Source organism: Diceros bicornis, chromosome 3, assembly GCF_020826845.1.
Source record: "Diceros bicornis minor isolate mBicDic1 chromosome 3, mDicBic1.mat.cur, whole genome shotgun sequence".
In the NCBI taxonomy this organism is placed as follows: Eukaryota; Metazoa; Chordata; class Mammalia; order Perissodactyla; family Rhinocerotidae; genus Diceros; species Diceros bicornis.
Window position 1 is genome coordinate 63,942,218 of NC_080742.1, and position 25,768 is coordinate 63,967,985.

The window sequence follows — 25,768 nt, forward strand, 5'->3', positions numbered from 1 at the left end:
TTAGCTTTTGTTTATCTGGGAGAGTTACTATTTCTCCATCATATTTGAAGGATATTTTTGCTGGATAGAGTATTCTTGGCTGAAAGTTTTTGTCTTTTAGTATTTTGAATATATCATTCCAGTCTCTTCTAGCCTGAAAAGTTTCTGTTGAGAAATCCGCTGAGAGCCTGATGGGAGTTCCTTTGTACGTTATTTTTTGTTTTTGTCTAGCTGCCCTTAATATTGTTTCTTTGTCGTTGACCCTGGCTAGCCTTACCACTAGGTGTCGTGGTGAAGGCCTTTGTCTGTTAATATATATAGGCGTCCTGTTGGCTTCGCTTACTGGTATTTCCTGTTCCTTCCCCAGATTTGGGAAATTTTCAGCTATTATTTCCTTGAATAGGCTCTCTGTTCCTCTTTCCCTCTCCTCTCCCTCAGGAATACCTATAATTCTTATGTTACATTTTCTAATAGAGTCCGATATTTCTCGGAGTCTTTCTTCATTTCTTTTTAGTCTTAGTTCTCTCTCTTCTTCCATCTGGAGTATATCTGTATTCCTATCCTCTAAAGTACTAATTCTTTCCTCCATATTGTCAGCTCTGTTCTTTAAAGATTCCAGATTCTCCTTTATCTCCTCCATTGTGTTCTTCATCTCCATCAGCACTGATAGGTTTTTCTTTATGATTTCAATCTCTTTTGTGAAGAAACTCCTAATCTCATTGAATTGTTTGTCTGTGTTGTCTCGTATTTCGTTGAGTGTTTTTATGATAGCTATTTTGAAATCTCTGTCATTTAGTTTATGGATTTCTGTGTCTTCGGGGTTGATTTCTGGGTGCTTGTCATTTTGTTTCTGGTCTGGTGATTTCATATATTTTTGCATTGTGGTTCCTGTGTTGGTTTTGATTTTCCTCATCCTGGAAGTCTCTGGTTGCAATTTCCACCTGCCGCCACTGTCTGGTGGTAAAGGGCTGTGTAGTCTAAGCCCCCTGCGCTCTGCCCCAGTTTTTCTGCTGCGATCCGCAGTTTTGTTTTGTTTTGTTTTGTTTTGTTTCCCCACTGCGATCCACGGGTCCAGTCCAGTTTATTCAGGTCTGCCTCGGACCGCTAGATCTGGTCGAGCTGCAGACTCCGGGTTGCGGGGAGGGGGGAGCTCTCTCTTTTGCCCTCTGGGTCCCTGACGTGGGAGGCTTCTCGTTTGTCCCTCTTTATCCGCTCTCTGGGTTGCTCAGATGTTGATGGTAGCCCTGTGGCTCCTCTGAGCCCTCTGTGCGGGAGTTTCCCACTGGCTGAGAGAGCCCGAAGAGCTACAGTTTCCCGCCGAGGGCCGCCCCTCCCCCCTCTCTGGGAGCCACGCGGACCGGATCGCTGCTCTGATGGGGGGGGAGCGGAGTTCTCCTTACCTCTCCCCACTTCCTCCGGGGGCCCAGCACGTTCCGCTCTCAGATGTGCGGCACTGTGGATCCCTCCACTCTAGCTTTTCACTGTCTGGGATTCCGTTGTTGCTCTGTGGCTGTTACTTTTGTTGTATCTTGTGGGGGAAGAATTCACGGGAAAGCTCACTCCGCCATGATGCTGACGTCACTCCTCTGAATTGATTTTTATCTTAGTGGCTTCTTAATTTTTATTTCTTCAGTGGATTAACATTTCTAGATGTTTGGTGCTACAGTTCCAGAAATGCCACATGGAATTTATTAAGCTTCTAGATACTAGCTCATTTTTATGCTTTTCTATAAATATTTATAGAATCAGCAATAAACTTTATGAAGTTGCTATTTTGAGCTCCATGTTATAAGAGAAGCTGGAGAGTAGTATGCCGATGTAATATAAGAACAGCATAATGACTTTCTTTTGACTTCAGAGAGTTTTCGTATCCCTTCAGAAGACAAAGTAGGCAATAGTTACCAAAGAGATGATGGGTAATAAGCAATGGAAATTGATGTTGGCTGGATAACAATAATATCCAACATTTAATGACCCATGCACAATTTGAACTCTTTACATAAAGTATCTGATTTAATCCTGTAAACAATGATGTGAGATAATATTTTCATTTTCATCTTAAAAATGAGAAAACTGGGGATTAACAAGGTTAAATAAAATATCGAGTACAGATGAGAGCGAGGTTTCAAATCTAGGTCTGCTCAATGTTTCAGAGTCTGAGCTCTTAACTGTTGTACCATAGTCCAGAAATGGCTACATGATAGAAATGGGAATCAAGTTGGATTTTAAAGAACAGATAAGATTTGTAAGTGAAAAAGCAAAGAGAAATAAAATGACCTCAAGGAAAAATAATGTGTAAAACCACCCTGATTAGAGCAGGATGTTACTAAAGCATATTTAAAATTGGAAAGGAACACGATAATTGTGCATGAAAACAATGTTTAAGAAAAGTTTTTCCAGCAGCAAAAGAAAGAATGGATGTGATGGGAAAAGGATTGAAATCAGAGAGACCCACTAGGAGACTCACTTATAGTAATCCCATAATGACGGATTAAAAACTGGACTCAGGATGATAACATTGGGAACGGTGGAGAGAAGTAATATGAAAGATAGTTCAAGTGAAAAATTGATCGTAACTTGATTACAAACTAAACTGAGAATTACAGAAAGGAGCAAGTCAAAGATCCCACCACATTTTTGGTTTTGGAAGAGGGTGAGGATGGGAGACCACTAATAAAGACAGGAGGAAGGACAGGGTAGGGAAGGTGAGACCTTGTTGACTTTGAGTTTCCTACATAGCTATCCAACTGGAGTATTCTGTAGGCATTTAACAGTATAGACTTGTTTGAGTACAAAGACAGGAATGGAGAAATTTGCCATATTGTCAGTGTTTATACGCTTCCTTTGTTGCTTCTACCCCAATTTCCTCCCGTGCAGATTATGACGTTTTTCATTAGCTAATTGTGCATTTACTAAAGATAATATCATATATCTGTTTCTGCTTTACAGAAAGAAATTCTGGAACAACAGCAGCAAGAACGAAACGATAACAGTTTTCATGGCATTTGTATGTTTTGCAATGAGGAATTCCTCGGAAACAGGTTTGCCGTTATGCCTGTCTTTAAATGTTACTGTTTTTCATCTGAAAACTCATCAAAACATCCATAATGGTTATATAAGTTGAGTTCTATCGCTTGGCTCAGGACCCTTTCATATGTCAGCAGTAATTTTTTTTAGTATGCCTAACATCAAAGATGGACTATAGTTGTTCTAAGCAAAGCAGGGGAATAAATTTTTTAAATGCCAAAAATAGATTTCTGTTTTATGTTATAGGCCTTCTTAACTTGGCTGACAAGCAGGACTGTGTGCAACAAACTACTACAGACACACCCTTCTATATTAATTCATTACCTCTAAACATTTAACCGGTTTTGGTGTTTCACTTTTGAATGTTAAAATTGATAAAGATCTAAGGAAAAAAAACTGAGGGATTGGTAATTCTGTCAACAGCCCCAACTGGTCCAAAACCAACTGGTGTACTGTCATTCATTTCTAACACTGAGTTAGCATCAGACTCTATAGGTTTAAGGGCTTCGTTCCCAACGAGAGCTCCTCCACTTTAGACACCACCCACAAGTTCAGGGGTTCCCCAGGACACCTGTACTTTTGTGTGTGTGTGTGTGTGTGTGTGTGTGTGTGTGTGTGTGTGTGAGTGAGGAGGACTGGCCCTGAGCTAACATCTGATGCCAGTCCTCCCCTTTTTTCTTGAGGAAGATTGGCCCTGAGCTAACATCTGTGCCCATCTTCCTCTACTTTATATGGAACGCCGCCACAGCATGGCTTGACAAGCAGTGCGTCGTCCGTGCCTGGGATCCAAACCTGTGAACCCTGGGCCACTGAAGTGGAGTTCGCGCACTTAACCACTACGCCACCGGGCCAGCCCCTGAGGAATCTTTTTTTTGGATATAGAATTCTTGGTTGACAGTCTTCTTCCTTAAGCACTTTGAATATGTCATCTCACTGCCTTCTAGTTTCTGTGATTTTTGATGAGAAATCTGTATTAGTATTATTAAGGATTCCTTTGTGCATGATGAATCACTTTTCTCATGCTACTTTCATGATTCTCTCTTTGTGTTTGGATTTCAGCAGTTTTTGTCTTGGTATGAGTCTCTCTGCTTTATTCTACTTGAAGTTTGTTGAGCTTCTTAGATGTTTGGCTTAATATATTTCATCAAATTTAGGAAGTTTTCAGCCATTATTTCTTCACATGTTCTTTCTGCCCCTTTCTCTCTCTCCTCGCCTTTTGAGAATCCTATTATATATATGCTGGTAGACGTGATGGTCTCTAAGGCTCGGTTTATTTTTCCTCATTCTTTTTTATTCTGTTCCTCAGACTGGAAAATCTCAATTGACTAATCTTGAAGATCATTGGTTCATTCTTCTGCCAGCTCAAATTTTCTTTTGAGTCCGTCTAGTGAATTTTTCATTTTAGTTCTTGTACTTTTCAACTCCAGAATTTGTATATATATATATTTTTTAATTTCTGTCTTTTTATTAATATTCTCTTTTTGGTGAGATAAAATTCTCCTGCTTTCCTTTGATTCTTTAGGCATGGTTTCCTTTAGTTCTTTGAACATATTCGTATTAGGTAATTTAAAGTCTTTGGTAAGTCCAATGTTTGAGCTTCCTCAGGCACAATTTCTATTGACTCCTTTCTTTTCGTGCAAATGGGCCATAGTTTCTTGTTTCTTTGCATGTCTTGTAGGTTTTTGTTGAAAACTCAACATTTTAAATAATATACTGTAGTAACTCTAGGAATCAGATTCCTCCCCAACCCCAACCAGGGTTTGTGTTGTTGCTGTTTGTATATTTAGTGACTTTTTTGGACTAATTCTCTAAAGTGTGTATTCTTGGTTGTGTGCGGCCACTGAACTATCTGCTTAGTTAAGCTTAGTGTTCAGCTAATGATAAGACAGAGATTTCCTTAAATGCCTTGAACCAGTATATTTTCTGCCCTTTTCAAGGGGCCCTGTGTGTGGGTTGGGAGACACCTTCAGCGTTCCATCAGGTTATAGCTCTGCCCTAGTCTTTACTTCTTACTTGTGGTGGAGTCTCACACTCAGCCAGAGGTGAGAGATTAGGGTCTTCTCAGGTATTTGCTGGGCATGCACATAGCCCTGCACATGTGCATGGTCTTCTTGATCCCCAGGAGTATGTTGGAACTTTTCAAAGTCCTCCATGGACATCTCATTCCCCAGATTTTCCTTTTAAGGTTTTTGGCCAGCCTATTGTTTACCCCAACAGATATTGCCTCAGGCAACTGCAGTGTTTACTTTGCAAGGAAATCTTTATTCCTACAGTGTAAAAAGGGAAAAATATTTGAGAAGGAAAAATACACTGGCTTAGCTCCCGTCTCCTAACTTATAGACCCTAGATGCCAGGCCTTTAGGCCCAAGAGAGGTCAAGAGCAGAACTAGTCTCGCATGAGTACGTTCATTGTGACCCTTACAGACAGGAGATCCTGATGCCACATAGACTGGAAATGAGAGAAACCTCCCAACTCACGCATACCCCTTGAGCCACCTATTATTTATGACCCCATCCAGGCACAACCTAGGGTCTGGATCTTTGTCCTGGAAGTTCTGGGCAGATGTAACTATGGCTAGGCTACTCGAAGGAGAACCTCCCTGGATCCAGAGGCACTGTACCCTGCCCCAACACAGCCTTCGGGATGGGGGAAGTTTCCAGCCCTCTGCCTCACAGCCCCTGCTACTCACCCACCCTACCCCCTACAAGAGGTTCCCAGCCTCTTAACATTTTCTTAGAAGTAGTTGCTTTGTTTCCCTTTCTAAAGGGGAAAAAAAAACTAAAAAAAAAATTCTTTTGAGGCCAGCTAAATGTCTAATTAAGCTAGATAAAATAAACCGTATAATGTGTCACTATGCAGTCTGTCAGTGGTATGTGTACTAAAGAGTTTCCAAAAACTATCACCTTTATTTTATGAACTAAAGTTGTGATAAAGGCCCAATAGAATATATTTTACACATAGGCTTTTTCGCTATGTAAATGTTATATAAATTAAAATTTTCCTTTTCGGCGTAAACTAATCAATAGGCTGGTCCTTGTGTATCCAGGTTATCATAACCCATACATGTAAATAGATGTGTTAACTATGGGTTCCAGGTCTGTCCAGTGATAAGCTGACTAAATGTCCATGATTCCAGGTCATAGCAGGTCATATTTCTCTTGGGCAGTTGTCTCTTCCTCTTCCCCATGATAAATTGAAAAAGTAGGCAAAGCACAGTTTATTAGTTTAAAGGACAGAAACCCAATTCACCTGTGCAGAGTAACCCTGCCCAGTGACAGATAGTGGAACAAACTTGGACTCCCTTTAAAGAACTGATATGATTATATGTGTACTTAGATACTTTATAACGTATCATTCTTTCGTAGCCAAAATGTGTGTTTCCATGTTTAACACTTGTTTATACTTATAATTTAGTGTTATCGTTATGCAAATGCTATTCCTGACTTGATTTGTTCCTAGATAATTTATAAATAATACACATTGCTCAAATTTCTTCCTAGATCTGTTCTTTTGAACCACATGGCCAGAGAACATGCTTTCAACATTGGACTGCCAGACAACATTGTTAACTGCAATGAATTTCTATGTACATTACAGAAAAAGCTCGACAAGTAAGTACTTTTTTATGAAACACAACTTGAAGCTATTTTAATCTTGGACTTTGTGAATTTTAAAAATTAATTTAATAGTTAGAAATAATTAAAGAAATGGAATTTTCTCATTTCTCATGTTGGAGGATCTCACATTTTATATGACAATCCTCATTTTGTCGAGATCATATTGCCTTTTGGTGTTTTTCAAATAAAAGTGTCATATATACAAAATGACGTACATACCATATAAGGTATGTTATGTAGAATATGAAGAATATAATCACCATCCAGCCTAAGAAATAGAACATTATTAATTCCTTTGAATCTCCCTCTGTGCCTTTCCTCATTATTATCTCCCCAGAAACCACTGTTCTTAATTTTGGATTTGTAATTCCTTCACTTTTCATTATAATTTCCTACATATTTAGTAAAGTAAAAATATTGCCAAACTGTTGTATGTTATTCACCTCTTTGTGGGACATAACATACTATATACATTCTTCTGCTTGTCAGTATTTAATCACATTTATATATCATAACACTCCACTTTTCCCCAGGTCATAGTCTGGCAACCTTGGGTATCTAGAGCTTAACTTGTAGAAATAAGGAGGGAAATTCTCTAGGTCACCAAAATGGCTTTCAAAAATCTGTCCACTTTTCTTTCTAGGAAAGGGCATGAGATTTTTTCTCTCAAAACCTAGTTTTCTTCATTTAAGTATAATACTAAAGAGTGTGGTATCTCAGCCCACAACATTTGGAGAAATAACATTAAAAAAGAAGTATTAGGGGCTGGCCTGGTAGCATAGTGGTTAATTTCACACATACTGCTTCAGCAAACCTGCGAACCAGGGTTCGCAGGTTCGGATCCTGGGTGCAGACCTACGCGCCACTCGTTAAGCCATGCTGTGCAGTGTCCCATGTACAAAATGGGGAAAGATTGGCACAGAAGTTAGCTAAGGGACAATCTTCCTTTAAGCAGAAAGAGGAAGATTGGCAACAGATGTTAGGTAAGGGCCAATGTTCCTCACCAAAAAAAAAAGAAGAAGAAGTATCAAGTGATATAGATCAATTATAAAAAGTTCTGAATTCAAATTCTGATATCAACACTATGTTAAAACAAGTCCCTTCACTCTTTTATTGGATGACCCTTCATTTATAAAATAATACCAAATGTGCTAGAATTTGGTAGCACAAAATTCTGATTTGTGCAGTAATGAATATCCCTAATCAGTTTATCATCTATAAATTGTTTACTGTAAAAGAACATAGTTATTTCTGTGGCATAAAAAATAGTTGACAAGGGCCGGCCGCCGTGGCTTGGCGGTTAAGTGCGCGCGCTCCGCTGCTGGCGGCCTGGGTTCGGATCCCGGGCGCACACCGACGCACCGCTTCTCGGGCCATGCTGGGGCCGTGTCCCACATACAGCAACTAGAAGGATGTGCAGCTATGACATACAACTATCTACTGGGACTTTGGGGGGAAAAAAATAAATAAAATCTTTAAAAAAAAAAAATAGTTGACAGGATGTTTAGTAGAGGTGAAAGAAGAATTCAAAATTGAAACAACAACAGATTTCAATCATTTGAGAGTTTTCATGTAGAAGGGAGATTAGACTTAATCTGTGTGACTCCAAAAAGTAGGGATTGTTGGGTTAATATTACTGGCAGTGTCAACTGTCAAGCTTAGGGTGAGAAAGATATTTTGTTAGTAATCTGTTCAAAACTGTTAGTTACTGCCTCATTAGGTAATGAATTCCCAGTCAGTAGAAATATTTGAGCAGAAAGTACATGAGAATGCTAGGATAGAAGTAACAGTTACCATTTATTGAGCGCTTACTGTGTGCTATGAACTATGCTAGATATTTTATTTATATATTAATTATACAGATATACTTTATTCATATATACAAAAATCATACATATATTTTGTTCATATATATGTATTAAATATTCACATATATAAATTATATATGTGTATATATATATAAGTAATCATAAAAATTCTCTAAAATATAGGTATTATCTTCAGTTGAGAGATCAGAAAATGAATGATGGCAGAAGCGGCAAGTAAATTGACCAAGTCCCATAGCTAGTAGGTACTGGAGCTGGGAATCAAACCCTGCAAATCAGCTCAAAAAAATATGCCAAACCATGGACAAATTGTTATACTCAGTGGAGGTAGCCAATGCTAGTTAGTTTATCATTATAATTATTTGAAGAACATACCTACATTTTCATTTTTAGAATAGGTAATTTGATTAGTAAAGCATCAAAATGATTTTTGGATATTAGCTATCTTTGCACATTTTTTTTTTTATAATTTTATTTATTTATTTTTTTCCCCCCAAAGCCCCAGTAGATAGTTGTATGTCATAGATGCACATCCTTCTAGTTGCTGTACGTGGGATGCGGCCTCAGCATGGCCGGAGAAGCGGTGCGTCCGTGCACTCCCGGGATCCGAACCCGGGCCGCCAGCAGCGGAGTGCGCCCATTTAACCACTAAGCTATGGGGCCGGCCCTCTTTGCACAGCTTTAACTAAAGAGCAAAGCTGTCCAACTTAGCCAACTACAAAATCAACCGTAGCATGCATCCTATAAAACCAAATGAATAAAGTGAGAGGGGTTCTGATAAGGAGCATCCCATTTGAAGATTTTGTATGACCTAAAATGAATAAATATAAGACTCAAAGATAATAAAAGGCTATTGCAGCTACTATCCAAGAGACTTGTTTAATCTATCAGTGTTGGTGCATTTCTTTTAGCTTGCAGTGCTTGTACTGTGAGAAGACCTTCAGAGACAAAAATACACTTAAAGATCATATGAGGAAAAAACAGCATCGCAAGATCAATCCTAAGAACAGAGAATATGACCAATTTTATGTCATCAATTATTTGGTAAGGGTTTCTCTTCATAATTTAAAATTTGATTGCATTTCTGCAAATAAAAATCTTTCTAAGGGCCATCTAATATTTAAACAAGCAATTAGTATAAAGGTCAAAATGTAATTGAGGGATACTTTCAAGCAGTGATGGGTTTTAAAATGGTTAGTTTACAAAGCAGAACTTGATTTGATTTGTCTTTGATTTGCCAGATGTTTATGTAGTAAAAATGTCAAGTCTCTAGAACTCACAATGATCTTGACCAAAAAAAAAAAAAAAGGAACATAAAGCACTTAGATATACAAACACTCTTCCTCATTTATTGTTATCTATTACCTTGAGGCCAGGGACTTCTATATTCTATTCAAAAAACATTTGTTGACCTCTGGACATGCTAGGTGCTGTGCTAAATAATCCTTTAAAGACAATCTGTTCACTCTTCTCTCTTCTCATTAAAGAAAACCTTCCCTTCCCCACAAAAAAAAAGTCTCTCTATCGTTCTCTTGGGCCAGCTTATTTTTAACAGAAGTTTCAGAGAAACCAAATCATTTCACTAGGCAAGAGGACTTTTATTTGTTTGGCTAGTAGGATGGACTAATGGGGTTACCACATCAAGGATTTCAAGTACATTGAAAGTTCTCCTTGCCCAGAAACCTCAGTACCATTTGCTGGCCTCTGTAGATTCCAGTCCCTTTCATTAAGAAAAGGTATTCAGGTGGAGGCAAATGACGCTAGGGGGGCATTTGGAAATTTAAGAGGGGATTTTTGATTGACACAAGGACTGGAGAGTGCTACCAGCCCTGCCCCCAATCTGCTGATTTTTCAGGTGTACATAACAAAGGAGGGAACTACTCCTATAAAGAGAGGGGTTAAGTGACTCCCTAGTGGGACTGAAGGAAAGAGAGAGAGTTCTTTTTCTGACACTTTTCTTAAGCAAATGGAAACGTTTTTTCTTCTCGATATGAATAAATTAGAATCCAAACCCACTGGCCACAGAAGGCATAATTGATTATAATCAGCCATTTTATCTGTTGGACAGAAACAAGCATATCCTGAATTATGTTGGAAATCTCTGCTGTAGGGTGGAATTTTTGTCTCTTCTAACTAATCGTTATAGTGTTAAAATAAAATTCCCCTTGAGAAGCAAGTTTAGCATGTGTTTCAAGATTGACGAGAAGTTGCCATGGTTTGCTACAGATGTTTTACAACTAGCTAAAGGCAAAGGCACCCTTTGAGTCTTTCCGTCTTCTCTTGAAGTCACTCAGTCATTAATTCCTAGAGCAAACGCTGCTTCAAGGCCCAGCCAGATCCAATAGGGAGTGGACTTCAGTGTTAGCTCTGAGAAATATTCAGCTGCTGCAGAAAGCTATGGAAACAATTTAACAGTACTTTCTTCTGGGGCTCTTTTAAACCAGTATTCAAGAGCTTGGGACTAGCAGAACATTATGTGGCTGGAGGTGTTTACCTTTTAGAGGAGACTTCAAAGGGACTGCTCGCTCAGATTCTGCTGGCACTTTTAGAAAAGTATGATACTTCATTCCTTGGGCATCAAGTAGTGCGACTGTCAAAACTGAAATTACCACCAGCTGTCTCTAGGTGAGCATGCTAGATTATACTGCCCACAGAGTGCCCACATTTGATGCGGCATGAATCATGGCTTGCGAGAAGTGCTTCAAGAGAATGTAAAGGCTTTAATAACATGTAAAATGAAAATTAAATCACTTTTGATAGAATTTTTTTTTTAACTAGCAGCATTTGAGTGCTTGCTATGCGCCAAGCACTGTCTTAGGTATTCATTAAGTCATTTACTCTTAACCATCCCTGTGACACAGGTCTTATCATTATCCCCATTTTATAGATTAGGAGACTAGGGCATAGAGAGGTTGAGTAATTTTCCCAAGGTCACATAGCTGGAGCAAGTTACTTAATCTCTCTGTGCATCAGTTTCCTTCCATTTTTCCTCAATTTTTACAGTTGAACTAGTTCTAGTACCTACCTCTTACACTTTGAGTTGGGTTTTTTGGTCAAGTAATGGTGAATTCATAATGATCTACTCGCCCCTCCTTACCTATTCTCTTTTGCACTAGAAACTAGAAACTGAGCCAAGTTCAAAGGTGACTTTAATCAGCTCTTTAAGGGCTCTAACCCACAACCTTAGCCTTCTTAGCCCTGTGTGCTTTCCTGCTGAGGTAAATAGTCAGCAACAATAAGAATGATTAAACGAAAAAACTAAAATGTGTTATGATGCCTTAGCATTTTGGAAACGATGTAAACTTACCTTTGAAAAGGATTGAAGAAGCTAATAAAGTCTCTAAAGATGTATAGGTGTCCTGAACCATAGGAGTGCTTACCAGAGATATCAACCTAACTGACAGTCTAGGAATATTGTTGTAAATAAAAGGTATAATAATATATAGAATGAGTATATAGAAGATTGTTCCAAATACCAATCATGTGAAATTAGAGAAAAATGAGGGCCAAAGGTTTCTTGACATCGTTTAAGTTTTTTTAGACTGTATTAATGAAAAATATATTATCTTCTAAAAGTTAATTAAACAATGAATAAAGGCACTACTTTATTTATTGTGTGTGTGTGAGAGAAAGATTAGCCCTGAGCTAACATCCATTGCCAATCCTCCTCTTTTTGCTGAGAAAGATTGTCCCTGGGCTAACATTTGTGCCCATCTTCCTCTACTTTATATGGGATGCCACCACAGCATGGCTTGATAAGCGGTCCGTAGGTCCACGCCTGGGATCTGAACCTGCGAACCCCGGGCCACCAAAGCAGAGCGAGTGAACTTAACTTAACCAGGCCAGCCTCTACTTTATTTTTTTAAAGGCCAAAAAAAAAAAGAAAAATGAGAGACATTCACTGTTGATCCCTCTGAGGGAAAAGGCTGACATGAGTGCATGAATGTGGGCAAAAGATAGAAGAATTGGTGTATTAGTAGTCTGTGTCTGTACATCCATTTCTCACATCCTCTTCCCTTCAGAAATAATTTCATTGGCTTCATGCATTCTACAAATATTTGAGTCCCTCTGAGGTAAAAGGCTGACATGAGTGCATGAATGTGGGCAAAAGATAGAAGAATTGGTGTATTAGTAGTCTGTGTCTGTACGTCCATTTCTCACATCCTCTTCCCTTCAGAAGTAATTTCATTAGCTTCATGCATTCTACAAACATTTGAGTGCCTTCCAGGTACCAGACCCTGGTACAGAAAGAAAAATATTGCAGATAAGGTGGTTGATTTGAGTCACTACTCTCAAAGAGTTGAGGTTGGTGTGAGAGAGAGAGAGAGACATGTAAGCACATTAATTTCAACACCTGTAATGGTGTGTACAGAGTTAGTTTTGACCTCTCCTATAGCAGATACATGCAGTATTTGAGTCATGCATCCAGAGTTTCTCACCTCCACTTCAAACAGAATCTGCAGCAATGATGGAAGAATCCAGGATATTCCTCGCAAGCTGCACTCTAATAGTCATAAAAGATGGGAGAGCCAAGGGACAAGAGACTGTTTCTGGCTCTCCTCTGAGCTCAGCAAATTGACAAATTCCTTTTTCCTCCTTAGGTGAGATAATTTCCATGCTTAATAATTCATTATCAGTTTTTTATTAATAATAGACTTGCAAATACATTAAAGGTCCTTTGCATAGTCCAGATTATCTACTTAAAGTTCTTTCGTTGTTTTCTCTCAAACAAAGGTGTTCGGTGGGTAGTGGGGATGATTAAGAGGACAAGGTCCCAGGCAGTTTCATGTTCAGATACCCCTGCCTCAGAGGGCAACAGACTGCTTTCATCATCATCATCAAGACTTCAGCTGCATATTCCTAAGGTGCTCATGTTTCAAGCCCTGAGTTTTTCCAAGGGGAACTATTTTTGCTGTGGTTTTATCATCTTCTGATTTAAGTTTTTTTAATTAAAATATACAAAGCTGTTTGTAACAAAAGTAGGCTCTTAACCTATTTTTCATAGTTTTGCTATAGTTCTCTTTAATGAAATTATTTACATTTAAAGCACTTCTATTTCTCTGTTTCTGATAGATTTTTTTGTGTAAGCACATGTAAGTGTGTGTGTTTTGGGGCAGAGAGGTGGTGGATGAAGGGAATCTTTTTTTTTCCGTGGATTTTTCCACCCTCTCATTGATCATAAACCATCTGATGCAGGGGTTTGAGGGGGTGTTCTGCACATCCTTACTGATAAGCCTTCCAAACTTTGTTTTTCTTGCATTCTTTGCTTTCCTGACATGATTCATTAGCAGGCACAGTGTCTTAATTAGAGAGTTATGTGCTTTTTTTCCCTCTCTTTGGGTCTTGTTCCTATAATAAATCATATATGTAACTGTACAAGACAGAGCACTCTAGGAAAGTCTGAGCCACTGTCACATACAAATCACTTGTTTCCTAATATACTAATGAACACAGAGTTCCATTTTTCTCTCAAGTGGTAAATGCTTGTATTACCTAGATAAATCCCTACATGTTATACTGAGAAAGTTGCAAAATAATGTTTTGAGTTCGGAAGTTTAATAATGAAAGATTTTTTTTGTCACTTTTGGCTCAAAACATTTATTGATAAGCAGCATTTGCCCATATCATTGAGAACGGTAATGCCACGGATGGCCCATCCTTCAGTAAACTCTTGCAACAATGTCCTTAAGTCCAAGTCCAGAGAGACCAAGTAATGCATGAAAGATTTAATTCATCACCAAAAGTTCCAACTAACAAGGATCCTGTTGGCAGTGTTGAGGCCATTCTTGGTGTCTGTAATGAGGTTCAGACACTTCATGACGACTCTAGAAAGTACATTATAGAGTTCAAATTAACTGTCTCTAATGACGTTATGGTAAATCCCTGCATGTCTCAGTTTATGCATCATTTAGCTGATAGATAATGACAGCTTCAAAACCTCTCATTAAGTTGACGAATGATAGATTTTCTTTTTTTCCTAAATCATAATAACACTCGTAGTTCTTTGTTTCTACTTAAATGAATACCTTTTTTTGAGAAAAGAATGTTCATAACCAAGAGTAAATTTTGATTGTTTTTCAAAAAGAAGGATATCGAGCAAGGATATCTGTATCTGTAGCAGATTAGATTGGGCTTGACTGTAACCACAGTTTAACTGCTTGAGAAGGTGTCCATTAATGTTCCTACATCCCTCTTTAGTGCACTGTCTGTTTTTGTGTTGCATAGTGGAAAGTTTGGGTGGAGAGAGAAGAAAGGGTGAGAGTGAGGAAGATGAGACTCAAGGGAGAAAAGAGAAATGGTTGGGCCAACCAGAAATCATTCCTGCTCATCACTCCATAAAGTTTTGCTGAAACTATGACTAAATTGACCAGACATAATATTAAAAGGGTGGAACTTCTCCATGAACTGTAAGAGATAAAAGGGATTTGAGTAGATAGTTAGTCCCTACTATTGCCTGGTACTATGTGCTTTATATACATTAACTAACTCGTTTAATCGCCCTATAAAAATCTTTTGAGGTAGGATCTAAATTGGCATCAAATTTTTACGCTTTTCAGTTACAATTCAATTCAAAAAATAACTTTCTAGGGGCGAGCCCGGTGGCGTAGTGGTTAAGTTTGGGCGCTCTGCTTTGCTGGCTTGGGGTTTGCAGGTTCAGATCCCGACCGTGGACGTACACACCGCTTATCAATCCATGCTGTGGCAGGCATCCCACATATAAAGTAGAGGAAGATGGGCACAGATGTTAGCCCAGGGCCAATCTTCCTCAGCAAAAAGAGGAGGATTGGCAACAGATGTTAGCTCAGGGCTAATCTTCCTCACCAAAAAAAAAGCTTTCTAGTACCCACTGTGTGCCTGGCACTGGAAAGGTAACAATGAATAAAGGCTGTGTCCTCATGGATATTCTAGTGGAGGAGATGGATAACAAATAAGGAAACAGATGATGCACAAAATGATTTCAGGTGGTGATCAGTGCTTTGAAGAAAAATAAGATGCCATAGAGGAATAAAAAGTAACTTGGAAGAGGGGTATTGTTTTAGACAGAGTAGTCAGAAAAAGAGGTGGTAACATTCAAATGGAGACCAGAATGACTGGGCCATGCAGATATGTGAGGGAGTGGTGTTTCAGGCAGACAATTCAACAAGTGCAAAAAGTAGCTGGGTGGAATTGAGCTTGCTGTGTTCAAGGGATAGAAAAAAGACCAGTCTGGCTGGAGCAGATTGAGCAAGAGAAAAAGTGATGGGACGTAAGGGATGGAGAGGGAGCCAGGGCAAAGCATGGAAGCCTTAGAGGCATGGCAAGGACTCTGAATTTTGTTCTAAGAGTGTGAGAAGCCATGGGAGGGTTTATACAACAGGGAAACGTCCTTTAGAAAGATTACTGTGACTGCTGTCTGGGGAATAGACTGTGGAGAACCTGGAGTAGAAACAGAGTCCAGCTGGGAGCATGTTTCAGGGTCTCTGTCAAGAGGTATTGGTGGTTTTTTAAAAAGATCCCCAGGAGATTCTAATGTGCATCCAGGGTTGACAAACACTGGTTTACATTTGAGAGAAAAGAATTTGATTGAAAGGATATTGCCGGCCCCATGGCTTAGCGGTTAAGTGCGCGTGCTCCACTATTGGCGGCCCAGGTTCAGGTCCTGGGCGCGCACCAACGCACCGCTTGTCCGGCCATGCTGAGGCGGTGTCCCACATACAGCAACTAGAAGGATGTGCAACTATGACATACAACTGTCTGCTTTGGGGCTTTGGGGAGAAAAAGGGGAAAAAAAAAAAAGGAGGAGGATTGGCAATAGATGTTAGCTCAGGGCCGGTCTTAGCAAAAAGAGGAGGATTGACATGGATGTTAGCTCAGGGCCGATCTTTCTCACCAAAAAAGAAAGGATATTGCTGCTTCTCCAAAAAGAAAAATATATTAAAAGCATTTTAGGATATATATCCTCCATATCACTGAAATAACAGTTTTAATATATCCTACTTATATTGTTTTAAAACCAGTCAAGTGTGGGTTTTTTGTTTGGGGTGTTTTGTTTTATTTTGAGTTCTGTGTCTATTTTCTCTCCTTTCCCCTCCTCCCCAAATCCTTCCATCTCTCTAATCCTTCTTTTCCTCCTACAAAGGAACTTGGAAAATCATGGGAAGAAGTTCAGTTGGAAGATGATCGGGAGTTGTTAGACCTTCAGGAAGAGTAAGACTTGTTATCTCTGCTAATTAATTACAGTGCTTTAAGAGTAGGAAAACAATTCTTTGGTTTGGTTTAAAATGATCATTCTGAGGAGATAGAATAAAAAGAAAGAAAACTTCTCTAAGCCATGCATCCTTTCATGTAGTACAGCAAAAATGTGAATTCCAAATAACTGACATAAAAATCACTAAAGCAACTGTTGTTCTAACTAAATAGTGTTTTGCCATTAAAGATATTAATTGAACACAGAGGTGATATATAATTATAGAGAAAAATACACTCCAGGATGCTTTGTTTTAGTTGGTTGGTCCCCAGACCTTGAGGTGATATAATCGCTGAACTCTCCATGCTGCTTGTCATTGGAGAAGAGAATATAACTGAGTTGAAGTTAACCTTGTTCTGTGTTTATCTCATTGATGACCAACTTAAAACATTCACAGCTTCTTTGCTTGAAATTGTAAGCTTGCAAAGTGTTCTTTTCAACCTAAAAGGATTCCCAGTTATTCCTCCTCTTTTCATTCAAAGCTGTTCACCCTTTTCTCTCCTGGGATTTTGATTTTGCTGGTTTAGGAATGACAAGAAGTTGGCAGTATCTCAAAAAGTAAATGCGAGTGGGGCTGGCTCCGTGGCATAGCGGTTAAGTGCGCGCGCTCTGCTGCTGGCGGCCCGGGTTCAGATTTCGGGCGCGCACTGATGCACTACTTGTCAGGCCATGCTGTGGCAGCATCCCATATAAAGTAGAGGAAGATGGGCACGGATGTTAGCCCAGGGCCAGTCTTCCTCAGCAAAAAGAGGAAGATTGGTATGGATGTTAGCTCAGAGCTGATCTTCCTCACACAAAAAATAAATAAATAAATAAATGCGAAGAGGGGGAAAAATGGTAAAGGGGTCTTGTATGCTTTTTGAGTTCTCTGTCTACCACCAGATTTAACACTTGCCCCATTTAAAATGATTAGTATTTCCCACATGAAATATATACTGTTTGCCTTTTTAAAATACACAATTTGCCATGCAGAACACACTCCCAGCATTTTACCTCACAGCATGTGCACTTTGTGCTTGTGGTTAATGAGAGAGAGCATCACATCTCCTGGTATGTCTCCTTTGCAATTTAAACCTGGTTGTCTCAGAAAGACATTGCCTTGATTTTATAGTGAGATAGCTGCTCAGAAGAGAGGCAAGTATAAGAAAAAGGAGCAGCACCTGTTCTCTGTTTACAGTAATTTCATGGTGCTGCTTTGAATTTCAAAAGCTGTATCAAAAAGTCATAATATGATGTGACAATCTTTACAAACATGTCAGAGTTGAAGGAGATTGGCAGAATCTCCTAGGGAGGAGAAAGTAATACCAAGTCACTGTAGTATACCCTCTTAATGAAGGGAATCTCCGTTATCTGCTCTTTTTTTTTTTTAACACAGTGACTGGTCTGATTGGGAAGAACACCCAGTCTCTGCCGTCTGCCTGTTTTGTGAAAAGCAAGCAGAAACAATTGAGAAATTATATGTCCACATGGAGGTGAGATACTTTTATTCATTTGAATTTTGTTTTGTTCTGACGGGGGGAAGCTGATAATTATTGCAGCCTCATCAGCGTATACTTTTAGTTTCTCGATCGTTATCCCGTTCTTACAAGTGCTATAAGCAAAACAGAAGAGACAGACCTTGTTCATCAAGGAGAACCAGAACTCGGGGCAATTTAGTAAAATTGACTGGACCTGAGTGAGCTGGTCCAGATAAGCTAGATAATTCTAGCTTAGAATGTGGGATCTGCAACTATGATTAGCAGTACCCAGATTATGGAAAGATTCTGACTCTTTTTCCAGTACTTCCTGTGCTGGTGAATAAAGAGAATAAGGGAGAAATTTGACATTTATAAAGCCCTTGGAGAAAATGGCAGGGGGAAGTGCGTGGACCTAGAGAGGGTACAGGGTATAGTCTTGCAGCTTATTCAGTTACAAGGATTTGGAAAGAAGAAATTTGAGGGCGTTTCCAGTTTGTGCTTTCCCTTTTGGATGCCATTTTTATGTTATAATGAAGCTTGAAGCTAGTAGTTCTAAATCTTTTTTTCACTCCAGTGTGTCTGAGAGATGACATACTCCCTACACCTCTGATCCTTAGCTGGACAGTGTGGGTAGGGAAGGGGAACATCTAATGACTCATGACAGTATTGCCACTTGGGAGTAGAGGGGGGATTATAATAGAAAAATATTACCAGATGATTCTGATATGCTCTCCCTACCCTCCCCCACTGATCTCTACCAGTAGTGGAGCTGGCTCTCTTATTTCACCCACCTTCACTCCACTCTCCTTCAGAAACACTGTTCTTAGTTCAATAAAGGACCTGGAAGGTGTTCAGAAGGCCGTGGGCGTTTACCCTTATGAAAGCAGAGAGTCACTTTCTCTAAAACAGATTGCCACTAGTATGTGTATATAGTTTACAGTGTTTAAATTTAATTCATAATATCCTAATATCTTTGAATTGAAAGGAGCCTTAGTACCCCTACCCTGTGTGGGAATTCCCTTTGCAGTATCCTTGTGACTGGTGTCCTCAACCTCTGCTCAGTCACTTTCAGTGATGACATACCATGGAATTCCTAATTATCCTGCCTGTGGTGCTACACTAAATCCCTTCACAAGGAGTTAGATGGTCTTTATTCTCTGTAAGCTTGTAAGTTAAAACTTGACCCAGATGGACGATTGCTAGAATGGAAGAGAATAAAATAAATCTCTGCATTGTAAAAATCAAAAGAAATGTAATTTGTGGGAAGATGTGAATGAAGAGAAACTTGCAGGTTTAAACAGTCTATTTGACAGCATAAAATGAAAAGCAGAATTTGTAAAATTACCTATCTGCTTGTGGAGCAAAGGGCCTATATCCATAATTCTAGTCCAGATGCACAATACACCAGGGCCACATCTTACCCAGAGACTGAGGATACTTTTGTCAGACTGAAGAATGCATACATAGTAAATTGGAAAAACTGTAGATACAAGCTGTGAATTATTAAAATGTTTTAACTGATTGACATGACTTGTTTGGACTGTGTTTTAAAAAGCAGTTAGATGTGGGGGGAAGCAGTTAGATTTTGAAGACTTCAAAAGCAGAAGATGATACACTGAGACTAAGTTTCCACAGTGTTCAAACTCCTATGAATGAGCTGTTTATAGCTTCAGTCTGAATGATTAAATAATTTATATGCTCACAGATGTATTCATTTCTTTTTTTAGGATGCACACGAATTTGATCTCCTCAAAATAAAGTCGGAACTTGGTACGTTTGGTTCAGAAGTTGTTTTCCATGATACTGCGTTTTTTTATACACCACCCCTCTAAACGATGCCTGTGTTGTGTAGTCATGATTGGAGAGTGCACAGCCAAAATGTCTCTCTCCACAGATGGTGTCAACAGAACTGCCTGAAGCAGTGATTTGCAACGATTTTGAACTGTAATATTTAAATACGATATTTGATTTCATACAGTCTTTCTTCTTTTTTCCTACATATATGAATGCTTCAAATAAAATTCAAGTTAATCATTAGTATCTATATAAAGTGGAGGGAGCTAGTGGAAAAAGCATGGATTTTGAACTCAGACTGGAGTTCATATTCCAGCTCCAGCAATTACTGACTGTATGGCATTGGGCCTCAGGACAACAGAGTGTTATAGGGAGTGGATAACGTATGTAAAACACCCACTGCACTTCTTAGCGGTATAGCTAGATTATTTATTATAGATGTACCCAATTGCATCATTCTCAGTATCACCATGATAGAAAGATTAGGGGCATGAAGACATAAAGTACTGACTTGCTAATGGATCTAAGACAGTAAAAAGCTCAATTCGCACACCTCAGCTCACTGACTACTTTCCTCGACTCTTGGATGTGTTACTTTATTTTGTTGTTTTGTAGACATGTATATTGTTGTATATATAATTAGCTCAGTTGTCAAGAACAGGGGCTCTGGAGCAAACATCCTGGTGTCAGATCCTAGCTCTACTACTTACTAGCTGTGCAACCTTGGACAGTTTCCTAATATATAATGCAGATATGATAATACTACCTATGTGATAGAGTTTTTCAAGGATTAAATGTATTAACACATGGAAAGTGAGTAGAACAGTGCCTAGCACATAAGCTCTGTATAAGTATTGGCTGTTATTTGATATCTATTATTATGCTTTATAATTGCACTGCCCCCTCAGGTTAGTTAATAAAGAGAAGTGGCTCTTTTAAAAAACCGTAACAGTGCATAAATGGGTCTGACCAGTTGTCTAATGATTCTATGTACTGTCATTTTTCAGGATTAAATTTCTATCAGCAAGTGAAACTGGTTAATTTCATTCGGAGGCAGATTCACCAATGTAGATGTTATGGCTGCCATGTGAAGTTCAAATCCAAAGCAGACTTAAAGACTCACATGGAAGAAGCTAGACATACATCACTGCTTCCTGAAAGAAAGACATGGGATCAACCAGAGTGAGTACTACTCAACCAGATATAAACTTCTTTGCTCTATCTGCTTTATTTTGTCCCTTTATTTAATTCCTTTAAACTTATATAAAAAAGAAATATGTTATAAACCAAGGTTATGGCAATAAACAAAAAAATAAAAAAGAATAAAAAAAAACACACGCACAAAAAAGAAATACATGTTTATTGTAAACAGTAAAAATCTTCAAAAACCTTATTTTTAAAGTAATCCTCCTCTTACAAATGTAACCAACTATTTCTGGTGTGGAGATAGATATAGATATAGATAAATATACAAGTATAGGTTTTGAAATTATATTTTGTTAACAACATTGTAAGCAGCTTTCCATATCCAATACAAGTTTACTGCATCATTTTTAATGGTTGCCAAATATTCCATGGTATGGATATACCTTAATTTATTAGATATTTACGTTGTTTCTTATGTTTTGCTCTTATAAATAGTGATGCAACAAATATCCATATGCCTGCATTTTTGCACACTTCCCTAATTATTTCATTTAGATAAACTCCTAGAAATCAAATTACTGTGTCAAAGAATATGCAACTACTGGGCTTTGGTATATATTTTGCATCTTGGCACTTTAAAGACATTAAGCAATTGGTCTACTGGTACGTGCCTATTGAGGTGGTGTCAAACTGCCAGGTGTCATTTTGCCAGTGCAACCTTCTGGGCTGGTTCTCACTTCACTCTGGATAACCTCAGTTGAGGGAACTTCTGAGAGGTTGTGGGGTTCTAGCTGCCCGGAAATTCCTCTATTCTCAGAGAACGTTAAGTCAGGTCCCCCCAGTAATCTAGCTGAAAAGCTCTAGTTTTTCCTCTTTAGAAAATCCCAGACTTGTGAGAGGCCAAGTCAGCCCTGGATTGACCTGATACCCTATTCCTATAATTCTTCTTCTACAGGTTGAAATCTTTAGAGGTACCTCAGAACCAGCTCCGAAGTATATCCAGAGAAGGAACCAGAATAACAGACCTAAAATTCTATAGGTGTTTTAATTTTTGATCATCTAGAATGAAGGAACCAGTAATGATTAGGTTGGGGAAAAAAACACGCACACACAAGGGGAAACTTGTTTTCGTCACATAGTTGAAGGATTAGTGTATGAAACAATAACTGGATTTGAACTTTGTTTACCTCTAGGAAAGAACTGGGACCTTTGAGTAAAAATGAGAGGGATGTCATTTTTAGCTTCATCTGAGGAGGTTTTATCTAACAACTAGAGCTGCCCGATACTAGAGCAGGTAGCCTTTAAGATAGTAAGTTTCTTATTATGGTGGATATCAAGCAAAGGCTGATGCCCAGCTAGCAAGGATACTAGTAAGATTGTTGATGACCACCTAACAAGGATACTAGTAAGACTGATGTCAGCCAGTAAAGGTCAAAGTGAACGTAATTGAGAAGTTGTCTCCCTTTGCAAAATGCTGTTGAAATTGTTGCCGAGGAAACCTAGCAAAATGATAGTAATATGTACATTCAGCTGCCTATAAATTTTCTCGATAATTTATAGTTTTGGTTAATATGTCTCTGGTTATTTTCAGGTATTATTTTCCAACCTATGAAAATGACACTCTACTGTGTACACTGTCTGACAGTGAAAGTGACCTAACAGCTCAGGAACAAAATGGAAGTATTACCATCATCAGTGAAGATACATCTGAATTGCATGCTTTGAAACAAAGCAGTATTTTGAACCAGCTGCTACTACACGAGGGCTTGAAAAACTAGAAGAAACTGCCACAGAAGCAATTTTTCGTTTTCTCCTGTGAGACAGACATGAAAGAATCATTTAAATTTGAACACTAGTAAAACATTAGTCCTTGGTGAAATAAACTTTTAAAAAATGAATGTTCTTTTTAAAAATTAAAGTAGAAAAATAAAATGAGGACTTTTTGTGTTTGGCTCTAAAGTTTTATTATATAATCATTGTAAATGATCTCATTAGATTCATAATTATCTGTAATAAGGAGGACATGCAAATCACAAAGATATGAAATGTTCAAATTATTTATAAACCTAATTTCAACCAGTAGTTTCAGTTTCTTCCCCACAGGCTTTCTTCATCCAACAAGTCAAAAATTCGACAGATGTGTTTTTCTTTACTAGACTGGCTAAGCTGTAAATATAGTAACCAAAAGAGGAGCCTCAGAAGAAAGGAGAAATGGTCAAAGACGGGGAGAATGCACAAATTGGACACTACTTCAGAATAATCAAGATCTGATCTCAATAATCAATAATAATAATCATATTATCGTTACTACTTTCTGCCGAGAGTTGCTAAACTGCCTAGAAATGGATGTCAAGCCAGATAACTTCACTTTCCCCTACAATGTATCGCTAACAGATAAGTACCATTTTTTAAAAACATATGACAACAATGACAATATGACATATGTCATTATGTTTATATGTTGACAATATGACAACATATAAAAACAATGACAACACCATTATGACATCTGACAAAATTAAGTGACTTCTTAATATCATATATTTTAAATTTTCTATAGTTGTCTCAAAAAATGTCTTTTTACAATATTATCAGTTATAGGACAAATATTGTAGGCCTCCTGATAAGATGCAGTGAGGAGGACAAAACATCACTTTTTAGGATTCCTTTCCAAAATGTATAATGTGAATATAATGAAGGAACATCAATCAAATCCAAATTGAGGGACAGTCTACAAAATTACTGGCCTTTACCCTTCAAAAATCAAGATCATGAGAAACAGAGACTGAAATACTTTTCCAGATTAAAGCAGACTAAAGAAAAATCACAATGTGTAATCCTGGATTGGATCCTGGACCAAGAAAAAAATTTTCTTTTGCTATAAAAGATATTAGTGGGACACTTGGCAAAATTTGAATAAAGTGTGTAGTAAATGTTATGGTGTTGGTGTTAATTTCCAGATTTTGATCATTGTACTGTGGTTACGTATGAGAATGTCCTTCTCTTTAGAATATACACACTGAAGTATTTAGGGATAAGGAACATTTTATTTGTAACTTATTCTCAAAAAACTAATATGGATATATAGAGAGAGAGAATGATAAAGTAAATGCAGTAAGATGTTAACATTTGGGGAATCTAGGTGAAGAGTATGTGGGAATTCTTTGTACTATGGCAACTTTTTCTGTAAGTCTAAAATTGTTTCAAAATAAGTTTTTTAAAATGTCTTTTTACAGTTATTTAAATCCGGTTCCAAGTGAGCCACATGCATTGCATTTGGTTGATGTGGTTCTTAATGGTCTTATAATCTATAACTCATGTTCCTTTTTTTAAAATGCCACTTGTTGAAGAAACAGGATTGCTTCTCTCACTTTCTGAATTCGTATGATTGTATCCTCTTTGTGTCATTTAACATGTTCCTCTCTCACCCATTTTTCCTGTAGATCTAGAAGCTACATTAAATTTGAGTTCAAAAAATTATTTTATGAGCCAGCCCTGATGGCCTAGAGATTAAAGTTCAGTGCACTCTGTTTCGGTGGCCCAGGTTTGGTTTCCGGGCGTGAAACTACACCACTAGTCTGTCAGTGGTCATGCTGTGGTGGTGGCTCACACAGAAGAACCAGAAGAACTTACAACTATACACACCTATGTACTGGGTTTTTGTGGGGTCGGGGAGGGGACAAGGAGGAAGAAAAAAGAAGGAAGATTGGCAACAGATGTGAAGATTGGCAACAGATGTTAACAGGGTGACTCTTCCCCTGCAAAAAGAAGAAAAGGATTGAAAAAATCTTTTTTACAAGAATAATTCTTAAGAGATACTGTGTGGTTCCTATTGCATCACATCAGGCATATTGCAAAGGGTTCTTGAACCCAACATCAATGTGTGTGTGAGGCGGCTTCCCCACACCAGCAAGCAGTTCTCAGATGCCAACAGGTGTCCAAGAATTCAACTCAATTCTGACACTGTCTACCTAAAGATAGAAACAGATTCCACAGGTAAAGGGCTCAGTCCCACAAGACCACCCACCGCTTCAGACACCAGCCACAAGTCCAACTTGTTACCTGTGCTTCTGACTGATTGGTACAAACTGGAAGTTCCAATAGCACCCTCCAACTCAGGATGCCAGTCTTGAGTCCAGGTTGTTACCTATACTTCTGACCAACTGGCTATAAATCAGAGGTTCCCATGACCCCCTCCTTGGTTTCAATTAATTTGCCAGAACGGCCTATAGAACTCAGGGAAACACTTAACATTTATCAGTTTATTAAAGGATATGATAAAGGGTACAGATGAATATCCAGATGGAAGAGATGCTTAGGGCAAGGTATAAGGGAAGGGGTGCAGGAACTTCCATGCCCTTTGCAGGTGCACAGCTCTCCCAGCACCTCCATGTGTTCAGCAACCCAGAAGCTCTCAAAAAAAAGTGTCCACGAGCTAGGATTTTATGTTTTTATGGAGGCTTCATTACATAATCATGATTGACTAAGTCATTGGCCACTGGCAATTGACTCAACCTCAAGCCCCTTGTCCCTCCTGGAGGTCAGGGGTTGGGACTGGAAAGTCCAATCCTCTGATCACATGGCTGGTTCTGTTGGCAACCAGCCTTTGCCCTTGGATGGAATCCAAAAGTCACCTTCATTAACATAAATTCTAAGGGTTTGGGAACTGTGGATGAAGACCCCATGTATATGAG

The 25,768-nt window shown here is 38.6% G+C and overlaps 1 protein-coding gene across 1 annotated transcript in view; it reads left to right on the forward strand.

The window, feature by feature from the left end:
* The window catches only part of ZNF277 (zinc finger protein 277), a 123,343-nt gene extending 100,333 nt beyond the window's left edge, over positions 1–23,010 (forward strand). The window contains exons 5-12 of the mRNA XM_058528544.1: positions 2,929–3,020; positions 6,508–6,618; positions 9,362–9,494; positions 16,570–16,637; positions 18,053–18,149; positions 19,862–19,904; positions 20,936–21,110; positions 22,666–23,010. Of these exons, the coding sequence (XP_058384527.1) occupies positions 2,929–3,020; positions 6,508–6,618; positions 9,362–9,494; positions 16,570–16,637; positions 18,053–18,149; positions 19,862–19,904; positions 20,936–21,110; positions 22,666–22,852 (906 nt within the window). The 3' untranslated portion in view covers positions 22,853–23,010. The remainder of the gene's footprint in view (positions 1–2,928; positions 3,021–6,507; positions 6,619–9,361; positions 9,495–16,569; positions 16,638–18,052; positions 18,150–19,861; positions 19,905–20,935; positions 21,111–22,665) is intronic.
* Positions 23,011–25,768: the final 2,758 nt, after the last annotated feature.